Source organism: Cyprinus carpio, chromosome B3 (assembly GCF_018340385.1).
Source record: "Cyprinus carpio isolate SPL01 chromosome B3, ASM1834038v1, whole genome shotgun sequence".
NCBI classification, from domain to species: Eukaryota; Metazoa; Chordata; class Actinopteri; order Cypriniformes; family Cyprinidae; genus Cyprinus; species Cyprinus carpio.
Window position 1 is genome coordinate 45,527,085 of NC_056599.1, and position 27,620 is coordinate 45,554,704.

The window sequence follows — 27,620 nt, forward strand, 5'->3', positions numbered from 1 at the left end:
AATTCCAGTGCGATGCTGCCTACTAACTTTTTAAATGCTGCATTATTTAATGCGTGATCTGTGAACAATGAAGCCCTGCTTCTGACAGGCATTATCTCAAACAATAAACTGAACTTATTGTTTCTTACTAAAACCTGGCACAAGAAGGATGATAGTCTTCTTTTTAATCTGCTAGCTCACTGGCAGAGGTGGGGGTATTATGGTACTTTACAATCTGCTACTCAAGGTATGCCCTGTGCCTGTTCCTCGCTTTACTACATTTGAATGTCTGGCTTTAAGTATATCTACTCTTCACGTATCTGTCATTGTTACAGTGTACAGATCTCCAAGACCTAACAGAATTTTTGTCTGAATTTGCTGATCTGCTGACAACATTGTGTTTTAAATACAGCAGAGTTTTAATCCTGGGGGATTTTAACATTCATGTTGATCAGGAAGCACATGTTATTGTCACAGCCACACCATCTACACTCCCTGAATCGGACACTTACGCCACGCCCACTCGTTCCCAATCACCAGAATTCTGAACACCTGTGCATCATCACCAGTGCCACACATATAAGCCCTCAGTCACCATCACTCATTGTCTGGTCTTGCACCGATCTCCCAACTTACCTGAACGCCCTTCGTAGTTGTGTTACCACTGTGTTGTCTACGTGTCAAGATTCACCTGTGTCTGTTCCCATCGTCTTCGTCGGAATCACCATCTGTATCACCATCACCTCAAAGGAAAGTTGTATTACCACTGTGTTGTCTACGTGTCAAGATTCACCTGTGTCTGAAACCTCTGAATATCATTAAACACTATTGCACTGAATCCTCTGTGTCCTCGTCTGTGTCTGACAGAAGACCAGACCTCATGCAGAGCTCTTCAGACACAGGCGAGGACCGCACCGCGGATCCCTTCACTGAACTGGTTCACGCTGTACGGTCCTCACTCATGCACCTTCCCTCACCGGCTGTCAACTGCTCATCGCCATCAAACACCGCTACAACTCCGGTCACTTCTTCAGTTGCCCCTGCGAGTCCCATGGCCACAACAAGCGACATACAGCGGCGCGGCGGAGGATTGCAGCGGGTTTCTGCTACAGTGTTCACTCTACCTGGAAATCCAACGCTCACTTATTCACCACCGAACGCAGCCGAGTTGCTTTTATCATCAATCTGCTCACAGGTAAAGCTCTCCAATGGGCTCAATCTCTCTGGGAAATCGAATTCCTCTGCTACTGGATCTGTTACTGATTTCTGTTCCCAGTTAAAATCCGTCTTCGGTCAGCAAGCGTCTGAATTATCTGTCCATGATCAACTGTTTACAATTCGCCAACAGAGAAATGAGTCCGTGAGTGATTATGCTGTTCGCTTCCGTACCCTCACTTACATCAGCGGTTGGAATGAAACGGCCTTAATTACCGCATATCGCCACGGTCTATGTGAAAAAATACAAAGTTTGATTGTTGTATATGAAGATTCACTGGGACTGGAGTGTCTAATCCAGAAATCCATCAGAGTCGCCCAGAGACTCACTGCATGTCAACAACTCACTCCCGCTGTACGTCCTCCGCCGGCCCGCTCTACCATCTGTCGCTCCTCCAGCACCTGAACCCATGCAAGTAGATTCACACCACCTATCTACATCAGAACGTCAGCGGAGGATTAACACCGGGCTGTGTCTCTACTTTGGGGGAGAGGGACACCTATTACCATCATGTCCCGTACGACCTCCACGCCCAGCGATGAGTACCATCCATCTACCACCTCAAACTGCTCAATTGACTCAAACCTGGGTTACTCTAAGACATCTCCACTCTTCTATTTCAGTACAAGCCCTCATCGACTCCGGTTCAGCAGGGAACTTCATCAACCAGCAAACATTAAACCGTCTAAGTGTCAAGCGTCATCGAAGCCCCGTCGAACTCAGAATAACAACCATACAAGAAAAGCCGCTGGGCCGAGGTCATGTCCGCTATTTCTCCCCCACAGTCATCCTCCGCGTGGGTCCCCTGCATGAGGAAGACATCACGTTCATGGTGCTGGAGGAATCAACCGCAGATATCATCCTGGGACGCCCATGGCTTAACCAACATCAACCACACATCCATTGGCCCACAGGTAAGATCCTGAAATGGGGAAAATCCTGTCATACTACCTGCATCACTCCACCCGTTAAAGTTCCCAAGGTCATTCCATCCATCAAGAAGTCATCCCTACCGGTCCAGTCCACATCAGTGGAAAGCCCCGAAACTAAGGTGGAACATACCATCCCTCCAGAATATCGGGCGTTCCAGGATGTGTTCAGCAAGCGGTTGGCAACGAAACTTCCACCTCATCGGCCATGGGACTGCGCTATCGACCTCCTGCCTGGAGCAACCCTCCCCAAGGGACGAGTCTATCCTCTGTCCATCCCGGAGCAGAAGGCCATGGAGGAGTACTTACAGGAAGCCCTCGCTCAAGGATTCATCCGACCATCTACTTCCCCTGCCGCTTCCAGCTTTTTATTCGTGGCCAAGAAGGACGGAGGCTTGAGGCCGTGTATAGATTATCGCCATCTCAACTCTCAAACCGTCAAATTCAGTTATCCTCTTCCCCTGGTCCCGGCTGCATTAGAACAACTACGCGGAGCAAAAATCTTTACAAAACTGGACTTGAGGAGCGCCTACAACTTGATCCGCATCCGGAAGGGGGACGAGTGGAAGACAGCTTTCATCACTCCTTCCGGGCACTATGAATACAGGGTCATGCCGTATGGGTTATCCAACAGTCCTTCCGTCTTTCAGAACTACATGAACGAAATCTTCCGAGAATACCTTAACCAGTTCGTAATTGTCTACATCGATGATATCCTCATTTACTCCACCTCCAAGGAAGAACACATCCAACACATCATACTTGTACTCCGAAAACTCCGGGAACACCATCTGTACCTCAAGTTAGAAAAATGCGAGTTCCACACGCCCTCAGTCCAGTTCCTGGGATACATCATCGGCCCACGTGGCGTGAAGATGGACCAGGGGAAGGTGGAAGCCATCACACACTGGCCCTAGCCTGGTTCCATTAAAGAACTCCAACGCTTCCTGGGCTTTGCCAAATTTTATAGGAGATTCATCAAGAACTACAGTTTCCTCAGCTCACCTCTAACCTCACTCCTCCGGAACCGGCCCAAGTCTCTGTCCTGGAACCCCATGGCCACTGAAGCTTTCCACCATCTCAAACAAGCCTTCAAGACCGCTCCGATCCTAGCTCATCCTGATCCCAACCGACAGTTCATAGTGGAAGTGGATGCCCCATCGACCGGGGTCGGAGCGGTACTTTCCCAGCGGCAGGGGGATCCTCCACGACTCCATCCATGTGCCTTCTTCTCGAAGAAGCTATCCCCGGCGGAGCAAAATTACGACATAGGTAACCGTGAACTACTGGCTATCAAGCTGGCTCTGGAAGTCATTGGCTGGAGGGATCCAAGGTCCCTTTCGAGGTAATCACTGACCACCGGAACCTGGAATACCTCCGTGAAGCTAAGAGACTGAATCATCGCCAAGCTAGATGGGCCTTATTCTTCACGAGATTGACTTTAAAGTCACGTATCGCCCTGGCTCCCAGAACAATAGAGCTGATGCCCTCTCCCGCCTTCATCAGGCAGACCCAGAACCAGAATCTCCCGAACCAATCCTCCCTCGAGCCATGATTTTAAGTCCCATTCAATGGGATCTTAATCGTCTGATTGAACAAGAAAACCTTCAACACCCTGCTCCGCCGGGAGGTCCAGAAGGGAAACTCTTCGTCCCTCCTCAACATCGGATTACCCTTCTGCACTTAGCTCATACCTCTCCGGGATCTGGACATCCAGGCAGGAGGCGGACCCTCTCGCTCCTGCAACAACGTTACTGGTGGCCCTCGATGAGTCAGGATACTTCCCGTTACCTCAAAGGATGCTCAGTCTGCGCCATAGCGAACACCCCTAGGAGGCTCCCGGAAGGTAAACTGGTGCCTCTGCCCATTCCTGAACGTCCATGGACCCATATAGGTGTGGATTTTATGACTGACCTCCCCCTTTCTCAAGGCAATACTTGTGTGCTGGTAGTAGTCGACAGGTTTTCGAAATCATGCAAACTCATACCTCTCAAAGGACTTCCCACAGCGTTTGAAGCGGCAGAGGCACTATTCCACAACGTGTTCCGTCACTTTGGCATCCCAGAAGACATCATCTCCGACAGGGGTCCCCAATTCATCTCCAGGGTCTGGTCAGCTTTCTTCCGCCTCCTAGGAGTATCCGTCAGCCTCTCTTCAGGATACCATCCACAGACCAACGGCCAGACTGAGCGAAAGATACAAGAGATCGGGAGGTTCCTGAGGGTCTACTGCCACCGTAATCAGGACTGTTGGAGCCAGTACCTACCCTGGGCAGAATATGCACAGAACTCCCTCCAGCAATCTACCACCGGGCTCACCCCCTTCCAATGTGTCCTCGGATACCAGCCTCCACTCTTCCCATGGTCGGGTGAGCCCTCGGAGGTCCCAACGGTAGATCACTGGTTCCGACAGAGCGAGAGGGTCTGGGACTCGGCTCACGTGCATCTCCAGCGGGCAGTTCGGAGGCATAAGGAGCAAGCGGACGCTCGTCGAAGACCTACGCCACAATACCAACCTGGACAGCTGGTCTGGCTCTCGACGAGGGACATCCGCCTCCGGCTGCCCTGCCGTAAGCTGAGTCCCCGATACATCGGACCATTCAAGATCGAACGGCAACTGAACGAAGTGACCTATAGACTCCAGCTGCCAGCACAGTACCGTATCTCACCTTAATTCCATGTTTCACTCCTCAAACCATTCACTGAACCTTTGTCTCCTCCATCCACAGAGCCTGGTGATGATGCCGTACCTCCTCCTCCCGCCATCGAAGAAGACAACAGCATCTTCCGGGTGAGAGCTATCCTCGACTCTCGACGACGGGGGCCCTCAACTGGAGTACCTTGTAGACTGGGAGAACTACGGCCCGGAGGAGCGTTGCTGGGTTAATCGTAACGACATCCTGGACCCCAGCCTTCTCACCGACTTTCACCGAGACCATCCAGACCGCCCCGCTCCCCCGTGGCCGTGGTAGACCCCGTCGTCGCTCAAGATCCCAGCCGTCAGGAGCCGCCCGTGGGGGAGGGGGTACTGTCACAGCCACACCATCCCACTCATTCCCAATCACCAGAATTCTGAACACCTGTGCATCATCACCAGTGCCACACATAAAGCCCTCAGTCACCATCACTCATTTTCTGGTCTTGCACCGATCTCCCAACTTACCTGAACGCCCTTCGTCGAACCTACCTGACCTGTTGAACCCTCTTCATCCTCTTCTGCCTACCTGTTCCCATTGTCTTCGTCGGAGTCACCATCTGTATCACCATCACCTCAAAGGAAAGTTGTATTACCACCGTGTTGTCTACGTGTCAAGATTCACCTGTGTCTGAAACCTCTGAATATCATTAAACACTATTGCACTGAATCCTCTGTGTCCTCGTCTGTGTCTGACAGTTATGGCAAAGGACTTTTTAATCTCTGCTGGACTGCTATAATTTGGCTCAGTTTGTTCACTTTCCTACTCACTCCAAAAGTCATACTCTGGACTTAGACATTGCAAATAATGACATTGTATCAAACATTTACATTGATGATGTTGGTCATTCAGACCATTCTACTGGCTTTTTTAAATTAGAAGGTATATGTTAGGGCTGGACGATTATGGCCTAAAATCAAAACCTCGATTAATTGAACATTAACTCGATTATGATTAATGAACGATTATTTTGTTTCTGTTTTTTTTGCCCTCATAGTTCACTGACAAGGTTTGTACTGTAAATATGATTGACTATTAAAGGTGGGATATTTTTTCCTGTTGAAAGAGCGATCTGACATCATAGCTCACTATCAGCAGTTATTTTATCTATGTTCGTAACATTTCTTACAGATTATTCCTCGGTGTAAGAGATAAATAAAGATCAGATAAAGATAAATTAGCACAGTACCAGTACGAGTGATTGTGTTTGTGAATTAGTCATACCGTCTCTATATTAATTGTGAAGCTGTGGGTTGTAAATAGCAGGGCTCTAGACTAACTTTTTTTCTTAGGTTTTTCTTAGGTCAAATTTTAGACCACATCGCATTTAACACTTCATTATTACAAGTTCACTTTTTTTTTTTTAATCGCTGTCCATATAGGCAATATTGACTTGTAGCCTAAATGATTAACTAACAATCTGGTCAACATAAAGTTCTTTATTTGAAGCACAATTCTACAAAAAAGGTAACTTACTGAAAAAGTGTTGGTGCTTAAAGTGCTTCACTGAGCTGAAATGTAAACTTAAAACATCTCAAGATAAATGAAATAAAAAGAAAAATCTAAATTAAGTGTTTTAAGGGCTTCAAACTGAACATCTCATGACTCAATGTCTTATGAACTATCCTCCATTGCAGTCACATGCCCCTCGGATGGCCAACTCCTGTAGTTTGGCCTTCCTGATCCTTGGCCTTGGCTAAACCAGCTGGCCACACTCTCTCTAGCATCAAAATCTTCCAGACTTGGCCCCTCTGCACTGATTCTGATCAGATCTTCCACTGTGTCTGAATGAAGGGATGCTCTAGTATACTACTGTCTCAGCTATTAAAATAGTTCAGTTTTGTATGTAATAATAAAAAAACGAAATAAAATATAATCACTTTGCTAAGTTAATTTAGAAAAATGTTAGGAAGAAATTTTTGTTTGTTAAATATAAGTTTTAGGTTTTTTTTTTTAAGTAACGACTAAGCGGCCAGCGTTAGACAGTGAGCCTGTGTTTAAACAAAATTTAGCCTTCTCAAACCATCACGACCTGCCTAAAATAAAATCTATAGATATCAAACAGTTTAAGCATATAACAATGTCATGTGCGCTATATCCAATAGTTTGTGCGGACATGGAGACGCCAGTGTGATCACTTGCATTTTTTCAGTGGATACGCCTTCATTTTTGCTCATAAAGGTAAGAGTAATGCATCATTCGTAACTGCAAAGGGTCTACTTTTATTTGTGTGCACTCACAATATCAACAAAACGTTGTGCTTTCTGTCGTGTCGTCTTTAACAGAAGTACAAAAAAACCCAACACTGGCTAAATGATAAATATATCTATATGCTAAATATATCTATAGAAAGCTTTAAATGACTACTTAACGAAATAAAACAATTCAAAAACAAAAACTCTTTCATTATAATCATAATCCGTAAAGATGCACTTCTCTCTAATGCTCGTCTGAGGAGATGGCGAGTCAGGCTCAGCAACTTCATCCTTGCGACACAGACTCAGAAAACACTAGTTTATAAGTAAATAATTCAAATATCTCCTTAGTATTTCCCTGTCACATTTATGTTAATTACTTTTGCCAGTGCTTTGTGGCAAGCTTAAGCTTATTGCGTGTATTTGAATGCAGAACTGTTCAGCTGAGCTGACAGCACACACCATACCGTTGCTGCAGGACACTAAACACCGTCCAGCCGCTCTTGACAGTCGCGGAAGCACGGTCTCGTGTTGTTTCCACCAGCGCAACAAACAGGTGCGAGGCCCAGCCCGCGTCTAAACTATGACGTGAAAATTGGCCCGAAGCCCGGCTCGAGGGCCGTAAAAAAGTCGGGGTCCGTCGGGGTCAGGCGGAAATGTAGAGCTCTAGTGTGTGTTGCCAATCGTCTAATCGCTTGAATGTCCAAACCATAAAACAAATACAACTGACAAAGTTTAGTGAAGACGCAAGGCTCACCGCTCGCGCGCCATCACTGTGTAGAACCGGTGTTCACCTCCGTGTTTTGCTTTTATGTCACTGACTGAACGGGGCAGAGTCATGTGGCTACACACGCAGTAGTATGCTTTTAAGGGGGAAGTATTAAAAGGATTAAAAAACCAAAATAACCGACATGGGAAAATTACGTCGGTTAGAGGTTCTTAATTTCAGTTTCGATTACTTTGATTAATTGTCCAGCCCTAGTATATGTTCTGGGAAGTCGTGGCCTAATGGTTAGAGAGTCGGACTCCCAATCGAAGGGTTGTGAGTTCGAGTCTCGGGCCGGCAGGAATTGTGGGTGGGGGGAGTGAATGTACAGCGCTCTCTCCACCCTCAATACCACGACTTAGGTGCCCTTGAGCAAGGCACTGAACCCCAACTGCTCCCCGGGCGCCGCAGCATAAATGGCTGCCACTGCTCCGGGTGTGTGTTCACAGTGTGTGTGTGTTCACTGCTCTGTGTGTGTGCACTTCGGATGGGTTAAATGCAGAGCACAAATTCTGAGTATGGGTCAAAATAATTCCATTAAGCTGAAATCACTCACTCTATTTTTTTTTATTTCTAGTATATGTTCTATTAGGCAGGAACCATGCACTGTCTCTTTCCATAAATGGAAATCAATTGACTATGCTGTTTTTGCTGAATCTATTACCTTTTCTTTTAGAAGGGTTATCTACAGCTCCCCTTGAGGATAACATTTTAATTTCAAATAAAACCCTCACTTCCAATTTGGACACTTTTGCTCCTCTAAAAACACGCACACATTTTTGGGTGTTGTTGCTTCTCAATTACACAATCATTTGACTGTTAACAACCATTTTGAGCCATACCAGTCTGGGTTTTGGAAACTGCACAGTACTGAGACAACCTTGGTCAAAGTTACTAATGACTTGATATTAGCATCTGACACTGGATCTGTGTCAATCCTTATCCTTCTGGATCTAAGTGCAGCTTTTGATACCACTGATCATAGGGTATTACTTAGTCGACTTGAATTGGTCTTTGGGGTAATGGAGATTGCTCTGGATTGGTTCAGATCCTATTTAACTGATCGTCATTTTGTATTTATGGATGGTCACAGGTCAGAGGTGACCAAAATACAGCCATCTCCATTCATGTCACCTATCCGCATTTGCACAAGTTCCCGTGATCGCAAATGCCTGGCTGGTCAGGTTTGGTGAGGCTTTCTCCAAACTGGACAAATAAAAAAAGAGACCATGATTAATGAAAGATGTTAACAAGAAATATGGCAATGATTCCTATTTCAAAGAGAGCCCCTGTGTTAATTTGAAAAAAGTAATTGTCTTCGTTAACGCGCTAATTTTGACACCACTAATATATTTATTCTAATATTTTATATATATGTAATTTATAAAATGTTATAAAAAATATATATATATATATATATATATATATATATATATATATATATATATATATATATATATATATACAAAATCTGCCACCGTCATAGCCCTAGTTCACACTGTCTTTATGAGAGGTAAAAATCTGCCACCGTCATAGCCCTATTTCACACTGTCTTTATGAGATTAAGTTGTGGATGTCTGAAAATGTATTGTGTTTGAGCAACCTCCTGCTCTTTCTCTTGAAGCCTACACGGAAGTGACTAAAACTGCAATTCATCGACTGGCCGCTAGAGGCCAGCTCCAAAAGGGACTCAGTCCCATAGACTCCTCATGTTAAAGAGCAGGTCATATGGGTTTTTGAAAAATCTCTCTTTTGCAGTTTATAACGTAGCTATCCTTAAATGAAAACAATCTGCAAAGTTGTTAATCAAAAAAGTGCATGATAAATAAAGATATTGTCTCTCAAAAGAGAGAGTCGGTTCTGAATCGCCGTAACGAGTCGTTATATTTTCGACTCTTTTGCCTGTTACCAGTGTACGTCACTGGGTAACACATTTGCATAATCCCCGCCTGCCCGCGAAATACGAACAGTCTGATCTGCCCACAAACACTTTTCCTATTAGTTCGTTTACATCATGTTGAGAAGACGCGGTGTTCAAGGACACCACAGAAATACAATTCGAGCCTTTTGTTGTGTGCTTGTCATTTTATCAAGAACTGCTTCTCTAATCTGGGCTTTTATCTTCGTTGGCTTCTAATCTTCTTAATTTGGACTAACAAGCTCTCTGAACCCACGACCTGTAAGTAGTACGATTGATACGTTAGGTGTACATTTTCAATTGAGTGCTCAAAATATAATTTTTTGTGCCAATATGTGATGTATACCTAGTGCAGCTTTAGGTTTCCAGGTAAAGCACAATATTACTGTCTTAATGAAGTAGTTCTAAAAATTTGCAGTGAACCTAAGAATATGCCGATTATTGTAGACTGACGTTGTTCTAATTACTTTGTTTAATAATAAAGAATGTAGTGTAGCACACAGACTTTATAATAATTGTGAAACTGCTGTTTATTGTGCTGCACTGGCAGTTACAGGGTTAATGCAGGAGAGATGAGTGATTTCGGCTGGTGCTCCTGTGATACAACTGTTCTGCGTTCTGATTAAAAGTTAAGACCAAGCGTCTTTTGTCTGACATTCTTCAAACATTACAGTAGACATATTTTAGTTTACAAACTGTATTGTTTAATCAGTTAGTCACGTTAGCACTCGGCTAACGTATCCACCTAGTGTTCACAGTTTAGCAGCTAAACTTTAGCTGTGGGCACGATTCGCTTGCATAAGTGTTTTTGTATTTTATGTCATTTATAAGAACGGATTGACTATATTATTGTTTTATGTAAAGGTGCTTTGTCAATGGTAGCACTGGCTAACTGGCTCAAGGACTCATCTCTGTGCCAATCACAACAGGTTTGGCCAGCTGACCAATCAGAGCAGAGTAAGCTTGAGGAAGGGAGGGGCTTGCTCCGAACTTGCTTGAAACGAATCATTTCCTAATCATTGGCAAATGACTCTAATATTAAATGTATATTCTGAGAAAATTACAATGTTTTCTGACCTTAGATGCATTCAAACCTGATGTAGGGGACACCAAATACCATATGACCTGCTCTTTAAAATGCCCAACTTTACAGCAGAATTTTTTTTTTGACAGTCTGGTACAAAAAGTGGTTTTGGTCTATATAGCTAATTTTGCCCTTCATGACAACTGTGAGGGGGTGAATTTTTTTAGAACCCATCAGTTTAAATTATATTAAGCCTTAAAGTTTTTTATAATTAAGGGTGTGGCAACTTGAGTGACAGGTGGATTACAGCTTCTGTCACCGTGGTCTAGCTAGGTGGGTGTGGTTTCAGCAACCAGCTCCCGCCTTTTTGCCCATTTTCGATTACCATGGAGTGACGCGCTGCCAAGATGGCGATGGCCCGCTCCGCCCAATTTGAGCTTTAAAAAAGCTCTTCAGGATTCTACGGGTGACATCACGGACACTATGTCCATGTTTTTATACAGTCTACGGTTTGAATAGTTCCAAAACGGAAGTTGTGCTTCTCGGCTCTCCCCATAAATTGCGTACTGCTTGATCTTTAACTTTGTTACTCCAGAGCAACACCATCAACAGACAAAGTAAATAAAAAATCTGGGCGTTATTTTTTATACCAGCTTGTCATTTGAGCCTTTCGTGAACACTGTTAAGACCTCGTACTTTCATCTCAGAAATATTGCACGGCTACGATCTTTGCCGTCTTTCTCTGTTGCTGAAAGGTTAATTAATTTGTTTGTTCTTTCTCGCCTCGACTATTGTAATGCCCTTCTTATTGGAGTCTCAAAATCGTGTATTAACAAACTTCAACATTTACAAAATTCAGCAGCCAGAATTCGTTCAGGGGCCAGGGTTGTTGATTATATACTGTATATTTGTCGCTTTCCACATGTCTCCCATTGAAAATGAACTAGACACTCGCAACTGCTGCATCCCGTGTGAAAGGGCCTTATGGGTGCTTTCACACTTGGTTCGCTTGCCAGGTCTGAACCTGACAGCGTTCACACAAACAAAACAAACCCAAATCTTAATCTAACCCAACCTTGCACCAAACCAAATATTCTAAAATCAAACCACCCTACAACGCAAAACTAAATAAAATAACATAACTCCTTAAAAATTTTTAAAATGTCCGTTTCTCTAGCACGGTATAAGGAGCATATGGAGTGATGTGGTGGGAGCACACACAGAACACCATTAAACACCATGATGGAAAATATTTACTACACCCGTGGTGTATAACACAGTGGGAGGATGAAATGAAGAAGTGACCTGCCATAACTTATGAGGACATTTTGAATTATTTCGTTTTGAGAGAAGAGTATTACTCCAGTTAGGACCCTAATGCTGTGTTCACACCAAACGCGAATAGAGCGTCTGGCATGAATGATTTCAATGTTAAGTCAATGTAAAGACGCGTTTACGCATGTCTGGAGGTTTCGCGGCGCAAATGAGGCGTTAAGCGCGGTGCGGAAGACGCGCATTCGCCTCATTTGCGCGAATGACGCGAATTGAGCATCTGGCGCGATACGCGTGAATGGTGCTTTTGTGCATTTATGTGTTTGAAGCGAATTCGCGTCTGCAGCCCGAGTTGAAAAATTTGAACTTTGGCGTCAATTCGCGCCGCGTTAACCAATCAGGAGCCTGCTCAGGAGTCACTCATTCAACATGGAGGAACAACTGATATTGTCAGTGAGCAGTCAACCGGAGCTATATGACACAAGTTCATATTTCTATAGAGACAGGAATAAAAAGGACCTCGCTTGGAAATGTGTGTTGTAAATACACATTTAACTTTTGAGTCACATACATGTTTATCGACCCGCGGCCTTCCCGCCGTTTTTTACAACTATTTTCCCCCTAATATAACTACTTTTCGCTAACAAGATAATGTGTTTATTCAGAGGACGTGTGCAGGAAAAAGTGAAGTCTCTAATCCAATAAAAAACATCAACCATCAAAAAAAAAAACAGCCTACCACCACCCCCCCCCACAACAAGAAGCGGATGATTTCGCCTCGGACGCGCATCAATTTCGCTTCAAACTCTTTCACTCTACGAACTTCAATCTCTATCCATACTCGCTAATAAATTCAAAAAATTCACGCGGCAAACTAGACGCGGTAGACGTGAATTTGACGCTCTATTCGCGTTTGGTGTGAACGCAGCATAAAGGTTCCAATCTGGGTTGTGCACTGTTCTCAGCAAATTCTTGATTTTAATTGCTATTAATATGAAAGCACTTTAAATAATTAAACTTGAAATTATTTTGATTGACAGCCCTATGAACAAATATTAAAAACATACTCTTTCTTTTTGCTGTGGTTCCATAACATGCTCAGACTCATAGATGGAGTGTTTGGAACAGACATGAAAAGCAGAAAGTTTCTCACATGAGAAAATTTCTGTTAGCTGTTATGCCTCTGGTTCTTTTTCTCGTTGGCAATGTAGCTAAACCACATTTTAAGAACTCCCTCTAAAAAAAACTATGAGAATAGCAAGGTAAGTTAACCCTTTTAAAATGGCTGTGGATGTGCTCCAGTTGAATTGTTAACAGTGGCGTCATGTATATTGCTTATCAATTTGAGCCTGAATGAGACTGAGAATATTATTGAAGCGGATTGGGCAGAACCTGTGCCAGCACGGCTCTTAATAGTATGTTGTTTATTGTCTCATACTTTTAGATACACTGTTTATTGGCAAGGTTTATCTGGGTTTGTAATGTAACGGACCTGAGAAGAAACTCGTTGTAGTCCCTTAACAGAAGTTTTTGTAGGCATTAAACTTCCAGAACTTTAAAAGACAGAATCTCCATTTGCATTAAACTTTCAGCGCTGCAACTTTGCAGATATTGATTTTGCTCAAACAGCAACATTACACACTAATGGTAAAAAAGTGAAAATGCTCTATAACAAAGGAATTGCTGATCTCTGGTGATTTGTTGATGATAAGGTGATGAGTAATAGCCATATCTAAACCACCCCCCACATGATTTTTTTTTTGTCAAAGAGACAGGTGTGGCTTGCGAGCCATAGCTTTCCGACCCCTGCCATACACTGTTGAGGTTTCTTTTTCCAGTTTCCTTGAAACCACCTGCTGGGTTTTTTTTTGCAGGTGTCCTCCTGCTCCACAAAATGTTTAAGCTGGTTCTTTAATGACTTAATTTTGTGTTTTTGTTTTATTACTTGCCATTTTAAAAGGATTGTTCACCCAAAAGTGAAAATTTGATGTTTATCTGCTTACTCCCAGGGCTTCCAAGATGTAGGTGACTTTGTTTATTCAGTAGAAAACAAATGAAGAATTTTAACTCAAACCGTTGCAGTCTGTCAGTCATATAATGCAGTCAATGGGCACTTATTTGACCTTTTCTGAGAGAGAGAAAAAAAAAAACCCTGCAGAGACAAATCCAAATTAAACCCTGCGGCTCATGTCAATACATTGATGTCCTAAAACATGAAATGATTGGCCTCACTCTATGTATAATCTCAATTAGTAGTGTCAATGGTCAGTTTGAGAGATAGGTGGTAATGCGCTTCTAAGTCTGCGATACACCTCAAAACAAGTAGAAGACGACGGCGCCTGCTGACAGAAGCTGTGTCCCAAACTGAAGTGTGTGGACTCTGGAGTGCGCATTTGAAGTGCGATTGCGTCCCAAAGTCAGAATGCTCCCTCCGAAGACCATCAAGTAATCATGCTTTAAGTATAATTTTATTCTGTTAATGCCCATTTGGATCGCACTTAGTTTGGAACCTCACCCGTAAGCGCATCAAATTGGAATAAAAAGCTCCAGAATGACTTTCTCTTGGGATTACTGGAATACACAAGCCTTTCCACCACGGCAAGGTGGCGATCCTTGGAAAGGACATTCACGCTCCTCTTATTCTTTATCTAACACACACATACATACCATCCCTATTTAACACATGCACACAAGAAATAGAAAATGTGAAGCTTTAATATATACAATGAATTTATTCGCATTTGTATTAGCATTATTTCTTAAAATCATGACATTATTTTACAGAACAGGCTAAATGAGATCTATGTAACTTTTGTGATGTATCTACTCTAAAACATTTTCTTACTTTGAAAATGCTAACAGAATTGTTTTTACATACTGGGGCAATGCAAAATATTCCATCATCATAAGACAACAGCTGCTGACCAAGATCTGGGGGCTGAAGACATGTATCCAAAGCAAGGCCTCTTGATTGCTCTTCTGCAGTATTCTCAGGGTCCTTACTTGAATTATTGTGTTGATTCTCATTGCTCTGTTCTTCAGTGTTCTCATTTTGGCTGCTGCTCTCAACATCCATTTCCTCATCAGAAGCACTGATGTCATTTGCGGACTGTTCATGCTCATTGAACGTTTCTTCTTCTGAGAGTGCTGTATTAATGATGATATCTTTATATTCTGAATGGATTACTTTTAGTTTTCTTAAAGCAGACAATACCTTACGCATGTTCAAAGTCTGGAACTGATAGTGACCTTAGTAGCACAGACGTCTTTTCAGTTTCACTGTAAGCAGCTGTGATTCACTTCTTGGTCTGGGTAAACTATTTACTGTTGTTTCTATGTCAGATGCAACAGAAATTACAGCACCTTTTATAGCTCTCTGTTGGCCTTTAGGAAGTGTTAAAATGTTCGCAAAGGGAATGTACTGTGCAATAACATGTCTTTCTAGAATATTCAAATCACACAGTTCTGGAGGAATGGGAGTGAAATGCAGCATGTTAACTACAGCAATATCTGGCATTAGACCTCTCAAAAGTGTTGTATAGCAGCTGTGACAGATCCATTCTGCTTTCATGTCCTCCAAGGCATATCGATCAGGGCAGTCAGAGCAGATGTGAACATAGTTTCCAGTCAAGCAAAGTGCAGCAACTGTTGGATTTTTGTTTATATTTATGTAGTCTCGTGTAGCCAGACCTTCAGACTGAAGGTCTGGAATTCATGGCAGGTTTCATTGGCCAAGGCCCACCCATGAGGCGTTTGACCGACATGTCAAACAACCAATCACAGTTCGTTTTGTTTATCGTCACGTTTCGAGGTGTGGAAAAGTCGCTACAATAACAGATCAGTGTGTAAAACTCTCGGACATATTTTAAAGGTTCTATGCCGCGAACTTTAAATATTTCACATACTTTTGAAAATCCAGCATTTAGTTGATCCTGATAAGCACTCGTTGTCACAGTTGTAAACACTAGGCTTTCTTGTTACGTGTGAGGGTTTGGCGCCACGGTATCTTTGTTTCCAGGTGGAACGTCAAAGAACCTGACACACATGTCTCGCGGAAATCCTGTAGAATTCAACCGATGAGGACTTCAACACTCCTGAAGTGTTTCCACTTTTTTGTGCCATATGCATCAGACGTTTAGCCAACGGTCCGTGGGCATGACGTCTGAGGCCGGGTTCACACCACAAGCTGCAGCAGAGCGGAAGCAGCACATTAGCAGCAGGTAGGCAGAGCAGAAGCAGCGCGCGGCTATTTTGCTTTCACACCGGCAGCGGAGGCAGCGCGCAACTGAACAGCGGATTTTGGACTGTCAATTGGTTCCAATTGAATCAATTTAGTTTTTTCTTGAAAAGAACAATAATTCTACAATTTCACATATTGGTTTTTTTGTAGCCAACACATGTTTTCTGCTGAACATTCCAATGTATTAGAGGAAAGTGGCAGGCTTTTGAGGTTATGGTGAACCTAGAACTGTAAGTACTAACATATTTTAACAAAAAAGACGCAGATCATAGATGTCTGTAGCTATGTGTGCTAGGCCTATATTAATATGTCTATGCTAATTGCCTATCTATATTGAGTTGTTTGCTTGTGTGCCAGCGAAAGCGTCAAAAACGCTATAAAATTACTTACCATCTGCACTAAGAGCCCATGCTTTTTCCTTCGCGTGCAAGTCTTTGTAAAGTACATTGTGTGGATCATAAAGAACTTGATATTTCTCAACTTCCACGATTAGACGAGTGTCGTCTATTATTGTCTTTCCAGGTGCACTCTGAAGACCACCGCCTGTGACACCACGTGCTGTTGTTTATGATTGTCAGCATGATGTCAGCACGACATCCATTCTTCTGCCAATATATAGGACTAGTTATAAGAATACGACTACTACTAATAATAATAAATAAATCTCTAAGGCTAAACTAAAAGTATAAATTATTTAAAGTTGTTTTTGTATTTCGGCCAAAAAATTTATTTTTGGATAGAACTGTAAGTACTTTGACAGATTTTGTAAAAAATAATAATAATAATAATAATAAATAGAAAAATATGTTAAATTAAATATCATACATTTTTAATGTCATTTGCTAAAAACACAGTAGATATAATTAATGCAAATTTTGGGGAAAATTACTTTTTCGTGTCAGTACATATGTATTTTGCCCATGATCATTGTCACTTTATCTTCTATACATATTTTTTTATATAAATTTTCTTTCCTGACATACTCCAGTTCTTGTTAAAACACCCTAGATGTGCTTATTTTGTGCATTTAGAGCACTTTTTGTGTGAAATCCTATTTATTTTGTCCATCAAAGGTGTACTTTCACTTTAACTGAGCGTCAGCAGTGCAGCAAAAATAGACCCAGCGCCGAAACGATCACGGCACTGCTGCTTCTGCTCTGCTCCTGCAACGCTCTGCCGCGCAGCCTCTGCGTGCGGTGTGAACGCTCTCATCTGTTAACATAGGCACCGAAAAAAATATGCGCTGCTTCTGCTCTGCTGCAGCTTGCGGTGTGAACCCGGCCTGAGGCTGAGACTAATATTTATGCGCTTGATTTTAAGAAAAGCGCTCTGGCACAGCATGTGCAGACATAAGTTGGCCCGTTTTATAACATCTTTGAAAATATTTAAGGCTATCTTCTACTATGTTCATCTTCTTGTTATGTTTCTCTCTGCCGGCGCATCAAATACATATTTTTTTTTTTTGTCTGTATCTCTTGTGCTACTTTGTAAGTACCCTTAAGAGAATATCTTTCTGACGAGCCCTAAAATGAGCATCACAGTGATAATGTGAGAAAAGTTCTTTTTTTCATAGAAGTTAGGATCACTTTTACATCGGTTTGTATAATGGTCCTTATTCCTTTGTCTATAAATTGGATCTTATAAAAATTTGTCAACAAGATTTTGCTTATGCTGTTTCTTATATGTAAGATTGTTCCAGTAATTTCGAATTGTCATTTTTTTTGTCTTTCCCTGAATTCTTCATAATTCCTGTAATTCTAAATGATATAATTATTTTGTCTGTCCCTGTATTGTTCATGATTCTTGTAAGTTTAAGTTTATTTTACTCTTTTTATTCCATCTGTACTGTTCATTATTTCTGTACTTGTGAATTGCATAATCCTTTTTTTCTCTCTCTATAGTCATTAATATTTTTATAGTTGTTTTTCATTGCTTGTGTTTATCTCTATAAGTCATATTATTCCAATAGTTGTTCTTCATGGCTTGGTTAAGTCTTTGTCTGTATTCAATACTTGTTTTATAATCATAGACATCAGGTACAGCCTGTTTTTTGTCATAAACACCTTGGCTCTGAACCATTTCTTTGTGCCAATTTATCTAGTAGGACTTTCGCTTTTGAGTCTTGTTCAGTTTTTCTGTCTGCTTGCCTGTGAATTGTGAATTCTGGTGATTTGGAGCTGACAGTGCAAATTGATCCTGTGACAGTATGTTATGAGAAAGTTCACTCAATGGTACATTTTCATATTTTTCTTGATTTTGAGCGACAGTAGTTTGAACTATCATTTTATTTTGATAAATCAAGTGGGCTTGTTCATCAGTTGATGTGGCTCTGTTAACAGCAGTCTCAGATAGTTGTTGAACTGGATCTTGGACTTGAACATACTGTTGTAGGACATCAGCAGATGTGGATTTTTCATTGTTTGACAGAGCTTTGTTCTCAAACGAGACGTTTGGTTGCACATCATGTGCAAGGTCACAGCAGTTGAGGGAGACTTCAGTACATACACAGCTTTCAGTCATCATGTTAATAAATGATACAGGCAGCAGCTCAAACTCTTCCTGGTCTCTCATATCAGAACATCTTTGAAACAATAAAAGCCTGTCCATAAGATCTGGTAATTGAAGAAATGTCAGGAATACCGCTGTACCTGTGCCTTCATCAACAGGTATTCCATATATTGATCTCCAGTGAGAGTCAAAATAACCAAATCTCCCTGATCTATCTCTGAATACAGTGGTACATGAGCCTCCACACAACAGCAAAGCATCACTCACATCAGCTCTGAGACACTGCAGAGTATTCTCAAGATTCTCATAGTTGCCTAGTGCAGGTGTATCTCTCAGAAATCCAAACCTCTGGTGGTGTTTCAGGATGTTGAAGCAGCGAGAGTTTGTCTCAATAGTGTTTGGTAGCTCGTCACGTCAATAAAAAATTACCCACAAATGTTCCTTTGGCAGACCTCGTTTGACACTAGTGTAAACTCGTCAAAATTAAAAAAAAATCATTACCCACATTAAGGAATTACACTGACGGCCTCTGGAGTACATACTACATGGCGATATTTCAGTACTGGAAATCAAGCATGCAGTTTGGACACTATATGGTGTCAATACTTGAAATAGGTCACAGATAATGCTTTTATGTAGAGAAAATAATATTTGCCAAGACAAATCAAAACTAAATGATTGTGTACTTTAAAAAAGTTGATCATCCTGCGTTTTGGCTAAGATTGCATTTGGGTCACCAGCAAGCAAAGCAGCAAGCAGTGCAGCAGTGTTTGGGGGTATTTTGCGTTTTGGCTAAGATTGCATTTGGGTCACCAGCAAGCGAAGCAGCAAGCAGTGCAGCAGTGTTTGGGGGTTTAGCAGCCAGCAGGTTGTTTTTTGGTTTGGAAGAGAAAGAATAGAATGGGCGAGAGGTAGAGATTTAAGCAAGATAAAAGTTTGAGTGAATAAATGGATATAAAGCTATGGATAGGACAGGACAGTAAAGGACACACACACACACACACACACACTGTTATGTCCAGAGCCGTAAGGTTTTGTTTGTGTGTGTTAAAGCTGTGCTGTTTCTCTCTCCATCCTTGTCTCTCTTCATAGGAGATATGGTTTCCACCTGGTTCAGCTAACTATGCCCTGCTGTGATTGATGGTGTTTGCAGCTTAAATACTCCCAGCATCCAGAGCCGTGTTGGTGGTGGCTTGACTGTGTGCGCAGAAGCTTTGAGGTCCCATCTTCAACCCCAGACATGATACTTTGTTGAAGCCAGTAGTTAACTGTGTATCTCTACCTCGTATTGTGTGTGCTACTTATTGAAGTAGTTTTCTCTTTTTAGTCTCTTTCTATTACACTTTATGATTGAGATTCAAAAGGCAGAAGTGAGTGTTATCTTTAATGGTATTTAATTTATTCATCTGTTTTTCTCTTGGTTTATTTGAAGTTTGTTAGTTAAACAGTTATTTCTTTATTTGTGGGGTTAGTAGGGAGGTGCATGCCATTTATTTTGAATTCAACCTTTTCTCCTGTTTATGTTGGTAAGGGAGTTAGCTTATTTTGCTGTACTTTTCTTTTCTTTTCTTTTAGTTTAAGTAGTTTGATTAATAAGGAGTAAGACTGATTGTGTTTGCTGTTTTGGCAATACCCCCTTCTGATTTTGATACCCCTCTTTTTCTTTTTTGCCTAATTTGTAAATAAAAACTACTTTCTTTAATGAGATAACTATGTGGTTATTGTGAAACGACTCTGGGTCTGGAGACGGTGGCTTCATGCTGTTGCACATTCATTTCACCACCATCCATTTTTGCGGTTTCATTCCTCCCCTAGACCAGTCAGGAAAGCTTAACAACTAGTGGTGGGCCGTTATCGGCGTTAACGTGAGACTCTTATCGTGCGATTAAATAAAATATCCCCGTTAATCTATTCTCAAATTTGGGTTGGGAGCTGGGTCTATACTACGCAAGCTATGATGACTTTCACCGTGATAGTTTAGCGCGGATGTATACCTAGACGAATTGCACTGTAGGGGGCGAGAACGAGTCTTCGAACCTGTGTGTATGCCTACTGTGAAATTACCAAGCTTCCCAAAAAAACCTTGACAAGACTCACGCCTGTTTCACACATACTCCGTCTGCAGTGCGTATGCAGTCTGTGCGCGTTACTTATGTGGTGCAGAAGCAGCACGGACTCATTGTGCTTTCACACAGGACGCGTTTGCATTCCGCTACTGATCCGCGGCTGTTTAGTCCACAAACACAACATTTGTTCATTATTCTAGATTTCAAACCATGTTAAAAAATAAATAAAATTGTGACTCATCACAGAACAGTAACAGTCTTTCATAATCATAGACATTAGTTTAAACTTAATAAATATAAACAACATATTCATGCATTTGACTTCTAGGTTTGTATAATAAGCTGTTCAAGCAAGCGGCAAAACATTTAAACACAACAATTAGCCTACTTTTCTTGTTGGGATATCGCAAATATTTAAAATTAAAGCACCGCTGACAGAAAACAGTGGACTCTCGTGCCTTTTGCATTTAAATCTTTATTACAAGCAATCGCACGGTTCATGAACTTTATTCTGCTTCCATAAAAGTGCATAGGCCTATATCATGTTGCCTCATTTATCTAAAGGTGCTCTTTTTCTTGTTTTAAACCTAGCCAAAACCCATGTGTTGCGTGTGAAAAACAGTAGGCTTTAATTAGTATACATTTATTGTGAAATTACTGCATTTCCATGTCAATCCATGTTAATTTTTACCGAGAACAATGCGCTGTCATTTTAATTCAGCGCATACAGCACAGCAAAAATAGACTCGGTACGTAAACGATCGCTGCACTGCTGCAGACGCACCGCTCCTGGAACCCACTGACGGACCGCAACCGCATGAACGCTGGAATCCGTTAACATGGGTGCGAAAAAAAAAAAAAAAATGCAACGCATACGCACTGCAGACGGAGTATGTTTGAAACAGGCGTAAGGTTGTTTGCACCTTGTGCAATGCGGAATTAGTTTACTGTAGGAGTTTGTCCAGTCTCAAGTACCACCTAAACGCAAAGCATCCCTTAGCTAATGCAGAAGATGCCGGGCCAAGCAATGTAGCGCAGGGGAAGAGTCGTCGTCAAGCTACTATGTTTGAGTGCAGCACAGCTCTATCAGTACTAACAAGTACATCTTATTGAACATAATTTGAATGCCTTCGGCAGAATTCAAATGAGCCATTTTAATCTAGATTAATTCCAAGTTTACAGTGAGATTAATCTAGATTAAAAAAAGTAATCTATGCCCACCACTAGAAACAACACAGAGACACACACACACAGAAAATAACAAGTTAATAACATTCTTTAAACAGGAATACAAAATTGCACTTTAAAAAAATGTCTAAGCAGTTAAATAAATTGTAATAATGAAACAATTCTAATATAATAATTTCTAAAATGGTTACATACTGTACCGAGGGGGACAATGTAATAACAAATAAATACAAAATGCATATGGCTGAATTAGATTTGTATGAAATTAACTGCATTTTTGGTTGATGATGCTATCCCAATAAATTCAAAAATAGTTCTTACATTGATGGAAATAAAGATGTCCAATCTACTGCAGGAAAAAAAGACAGCTTAAATGAACAGCTTGATTTGTGTGAGATGTGAACAAAACTGCTATGAAACCTTGTTTTTATTCAACACATTTACATGAACTTTCAAATGCCTCTCAAAATAAACTTGATAATTTTGACTAATAGCTAAATGTGTCATATCTCATATTAAATACATTAAAGGCTAAGAAAGCTATGTCTATGTAAAAGCTACAGAACATGTAGAATTGTGCATTTTAAAGTAAAGATATGTTTGATTAACATGTTGCACGAATGTTACTTGCATAGACAGCCAACGCAGCCTCAACCCTATAAATAAATGAAAAGAAATAAATAGCTACTAGGGCTGAGTATTGTTCAAAAAATTTCAATATCGATACCGGTTCCTGAACGATACTTTTTCCGATACCAATTTTATGAAATCAATTTTTACAATTCATATATCTTTTTGAAGGTCTTGTAATTTTTTTGAAAATTTGCTCATTGTGACTCATTTTGCCAGTACTAGTTTATATATATATATGTACCAGCTGTTTATTGATTCCAAATTATATATATATATATATATAGCTATATATATATATATATATATATAATGAGCTGTTTATTGATTCCAAATTTCATAACTTAATATGTCAATATCTGTATTTTATGCAGCTACAGTGATATGTGGGATTCATGACACCCGTAAGGTGGTCGCACAACGGACAAGAACTGGCGTGTCACGTCTTTTAAAATAATACGCATAACATAATTTCTATTATTGTACCCACACCGGCAGCGCCCAGCTACGTTGTGTTTTTCTTGTTGTATGCATAGTTATGGTTATATGGACGCGGAGTGGGGGTTCAATCTTCAACTGGCGCAGCCAGTGGAAGCGACAATCAGCAGCCAGTTGGGATCACGGCTATTTGGGCACTTTATTTGTAATAAGCCTCCATAAAAGGTCGACAAATTAAAAGACTAGACCCTTGAGAATATTTTAATAATCATAAAATAATATATTTTCTTGTAGAGAGAGTGGAAGAGAAGGCGTTAAACTCGGAGCGCTCTCGCGGCTGACTGAGTGGCCAGTGGAAGCGACAATCAGCTGCCAGTTGAGATCACGGCCATGTGGGCACTTTATTTGGGTTAAACCTCCCTAAAATATCAATCATGTAAAAGAACAGACCCATTACTGGCATACTGCCTGAAGGCACACTGCCAGTATGCCTTCAGCCGTTCCATAGTTTAATGTGAAGTAGAGGTGAATATTTAAGTCAAGTTCACGTAAAGTCTTCTCCCTGATGCTCTCATTCTTCATTCAGCAATCAAACTGCGTGTCGCGTTCGGTTACTACAGTCAAAACAATGGAACTCTCTTCAAGAGCGCACAATATCTGAGATTTAAAAACGTTAAAAGAAAAGGCTCAATAAAATATTGCACAGATATAATACACTACGCATGATATCTCTTCACTTTTTTATGCAGAGCGCTTCTGACTCCGTGTTGCTTCAAGCGCATCATTCTGCGCACGGGATGCGCATAAACGCTTTGCGCCACTCTGTATTGGAGCCATACCCTTTGGTATTATACTTTTGCGCAATGAAAGATTCTTTTTTGTTCTGTTCTATCATATGTTGCTGCCTTCATTACTATGGTATGCATTTAAAAGAAATGTATTTTAATTTTATAGTATACAAAAGTATGTATGTATGTATATATATATATAGGCTACTTGTTTTACATGAATGTATTTTACAACAATACAAAGAGCAATGTGTAACATTTTACCAGATTTAGTCCTACACTTTACTTCAATATTTTTAAAAAAAAAATAATCTTGATTCACCAATAATATACAATTACTGCTTAATCATGAACTAACCAAAATAAATTATTAATTGTACTAACCTAGTTTATAATATATATTTTTCGAAACAGAATAATATCATACATACTTTTCATTTGTTATTTTTCATTAAAATTAAGTTGTCTATATTTAGTAGTTTGTTTAACACACAGAAATAAAAATGAGTTGGCATTGGTTCTGAAAAAAAAAGTATGGTTGCATCCCTACTGACAGGTCACATGACCTACCACTGGCAGCTGCCAGAATCAGAGGGGGAGAGTTTACTGTCTTGATCATGTCTTGATGAGGTCACCCGATTGGACTGCTGCCAAGTTTACGCCCACTCACCCACTGACTCCCTCTCACCTAACCCACTGACTACTCTGCAGCAGCAAAAACAACCTATTTTCTGAGGTGAGTCATTTTCTTACTTTTCTACAAACAATGTTTAAAAGTTATTATAACTTTACAACTACAAAATAAATTCTTTATCTTATCTTTCGGTTAGAAATGGTAGTGACCCAGAGTTCGAAGAGGGGCAGTCATATGTGGTAAAGAACTTCACCCTCTCACACAAATACAGGCGGCCATGCTTGTTTGCCAATCAAGCAACAATTAAATTTAAAACAACTCCACTGGCCATAACGGAGGAGGCCAAGAAAGCAGCAAAAGAGGCTCTCTGTCCACCTTCCCCACTAAAGACTGGTGAAGATGACATTTTTGACAACGGGAGCTACCTGAGTCTCCAGGAGCAGATAGAAAAAGTGAGTGACTTTAAAAGCAGTTATCCTGATTTACTTAATATAAGCAACTATAAGCTATAAGGGGCATTTCCACTGGAGGAACATTTTCATAATTCCTTGAACTACTGTATTGGTGGACATACTAACTTTTTGGCATGTGTGCCCCACAGGAACTGGGAATGATTTCAGGTTCAGAATAGGGTCTAAACTTGCATGCCATAAACTTTTTCTATTTCAACTTATATGCTTACATTCCATCTCTGTAATCACGAAACCTAGTTCCTTTAACTACTCAGTGCAAAAGCCCCTATTGTACTTGTGTTTCTCAATCACGGTCCTGGAGTCTGCCAACATGCTTTTCTGACATACACAATTTAGGTGAATTTAGCTTGATTGGGCATACATTATAAGGAATACACTTAAAATATTCAGAGTTGAGGGATTCCTGGATCAGTACTGAGAAACAATCCTCACCTGTATTGTCCTCGCCTGTGTGTCATTTTCCAGGTTGAAGTGGCCAGGATGACCAGGTTACAGGTGCCCATCCTGGATCTGCGGATTAAATGCGGTTCCACAGTACAAGATATTTCACTGTGGAGAGAAGAGGCACTAAGTGAGCTGTATGTTGGGGACATGGTGGAGCTCACCCACCTAAAGGCCACAATAACACCAGATGGAAAGGGAAAATTTGCCTCTTCCAACTACACAACTGTCAAGGTACACATTATATGCTGCACAACATCATCCATAGGCCTGTTGCATAATCAATGTATCGACTTATTGAAGATAATTGATAAAGAAAATCTATTTATGACAGCATCCTCATTTTACAGCATTTTTACACAAGTGCTTAAAACTTTGAACAGTACTGTAGCTTTGCAGCTTGGTTTCTTGAAGCATCTTGAAAAACGTTGCCATAGTTCTTAAGGATTTAGTCTGTCTCAGTTTGTTCTGTTTCTTCATGTCATTCCAGACAGATTTAGAAATGTAAAAAGACATTTCCTACTGACACACTAAAGCAAAAGACAGGAATAATAACTGATTTTAAACGATTTTTAGATGGTGAAAATACCCTACAAGTGAGTTGTTTTTATTCTTTTCCAGATTATTGACTGGCAGATCCAGGAGGAAGAACTGGAGATAATTGGGGTGTCAGAAAAAAATGACAAACTAATCCTTCTTGACAGTAGGCTGGACAACTATGTTGTCCCAGCTCATTTCTATGCAGGCGACCTTGATGACCTAGTAAACCAGCTACCACTAAAAATGAAAGTTAGGGACATACAAAGACATGTTCTTGAAATAGAATGCCTGGATTCACCTAAAAGTAAGGGATCGCTGAATCTACTGCAGGATGGGACATCCTTAGATCCTGGTCAGAGTGGGGAATCACTAGATGGAGACATGGAATCCCTGGACGCAGCTGAGAGCATGGAATCACTTGATCCAATCGACTGTTGATCCAATCGAATGTTGAAGACACTGGTTAAAGGGATAGTTCACTGCATACCCCAAGGGCATCCAAGACGTAGGTGACTTTATTTAAACTGAGATTTTTAACTACTGAAGAAACAAAGTGACCTACATCTTGGATTTCCTGGGGGTAAGTATCAAATTTTCATTTTTGGATGAACTATCCCTTTAAGTTTGTTGTTTTTTACTGTTTACTGTTTTCTTTTTTTCTGTAATTTTAATCTAAATAACTTAAACTCACTAAATAATTAAATTCAACCTTCTTATATTTCTGTAAGTAATGTTCAATCATTTTGTTTATATTTTAAAATGTTTAATTTCTTATTTGTTGTTCTTAGTAACACTTTAATAATTTGCATGATTGCAGATTATTTATTAGTGTAATTCCCAGTTCTAAATAATAAATTCCTAATTGCATTGCACAATTACTGAGTCTGATCATTTCATACCTCCCCACCACATATACATTTATAGATAAACCCTTAATGCTGTAGAAACCTAAAGTATGATGAGTTAAAATAAAAAATAAAACACACACCAAAAAAAAAAAAAAAAGCTGTGGTCGATTCGATTTACCTTGGAAGCCATATTCAGACTCTGGGAAAACAACAACACACAAAAGTGCCCCGCTCCACAATAGAAAACAAAAAAAATGGCAATACGTTGTAATTGATGCAAACTGTATTTGAAGCATTGTCACTTTAAAAACGTGTATTCTATTTTGATCAGTTCTGTAGTGTTTATATCCTAACTATTTTGGTTGTATTCCAGTACTTCTGTGTTTAATTGAATGTCTGTAACAGAAATAATGATTCAAAATACTTCGTAAAGATGTTTCATGTACATAAACTGCTCTCTTAATAGACATATGAATTCTGTAATTTATGAACAATATCACGTGGGTGATTGAATCTGTTTGCGGTCTGGTTATTTATTTAAATTATCCAACAGTATAGTACAGTAAACATACAACATGACAATATATGGTTTCTCTGTGTTCTTCAAGCCATCTCTGGTATTTTCAAATAATAAAGCTTATTTATATTCCAAAGCTAATCAACATAGCTTTTATCAGCGTATAAAATATATTATCTTTGCCTCGTTCTGTGATGAAAACCTCAGGTCACCATGATTTTGCCAAGTAAGACATGTTCCATCTTTTGTTGATCTGGATCAACATTACTGTCCAAAAATATAGACTTAACCCAATCCCCACCCCTAAACCTAACC

General features: G+C 40.6%; 1 protein-coding gene across 1 annotated transcript; it reads left to right on the top strand.

Moving 5' to 3' along the window:
• The first annotated feature begins 3,537 nt into the window (after positions 1 to 3,537).
• LOC109088062 lies at positions 3,538 to 26,810 on the top strand. Its single transcript, XM_042721448.1, has 7 exons — positions 3,538 to 3,754; positions 4,853 to 4,966; positions 5,035 to 5,148; positions 5,951 to 5,963; positions 24,683 to 24,938; positions 25,425 to 25,634; positions 26,022 to 26,810. The coding sequence occupies exons 1-7, from the start codon at positions 3,538 to 3,540 to the stop codon at positions 26,376 to 26,378; spliced, it is 1,281 nt and encodes a 426-aa protein (XP_042577382.1). The 3' UTR covers positions 26,379 to 26,810.
• Positions 26,811 to 27,620: the final 810 nt, after the last annotated feature.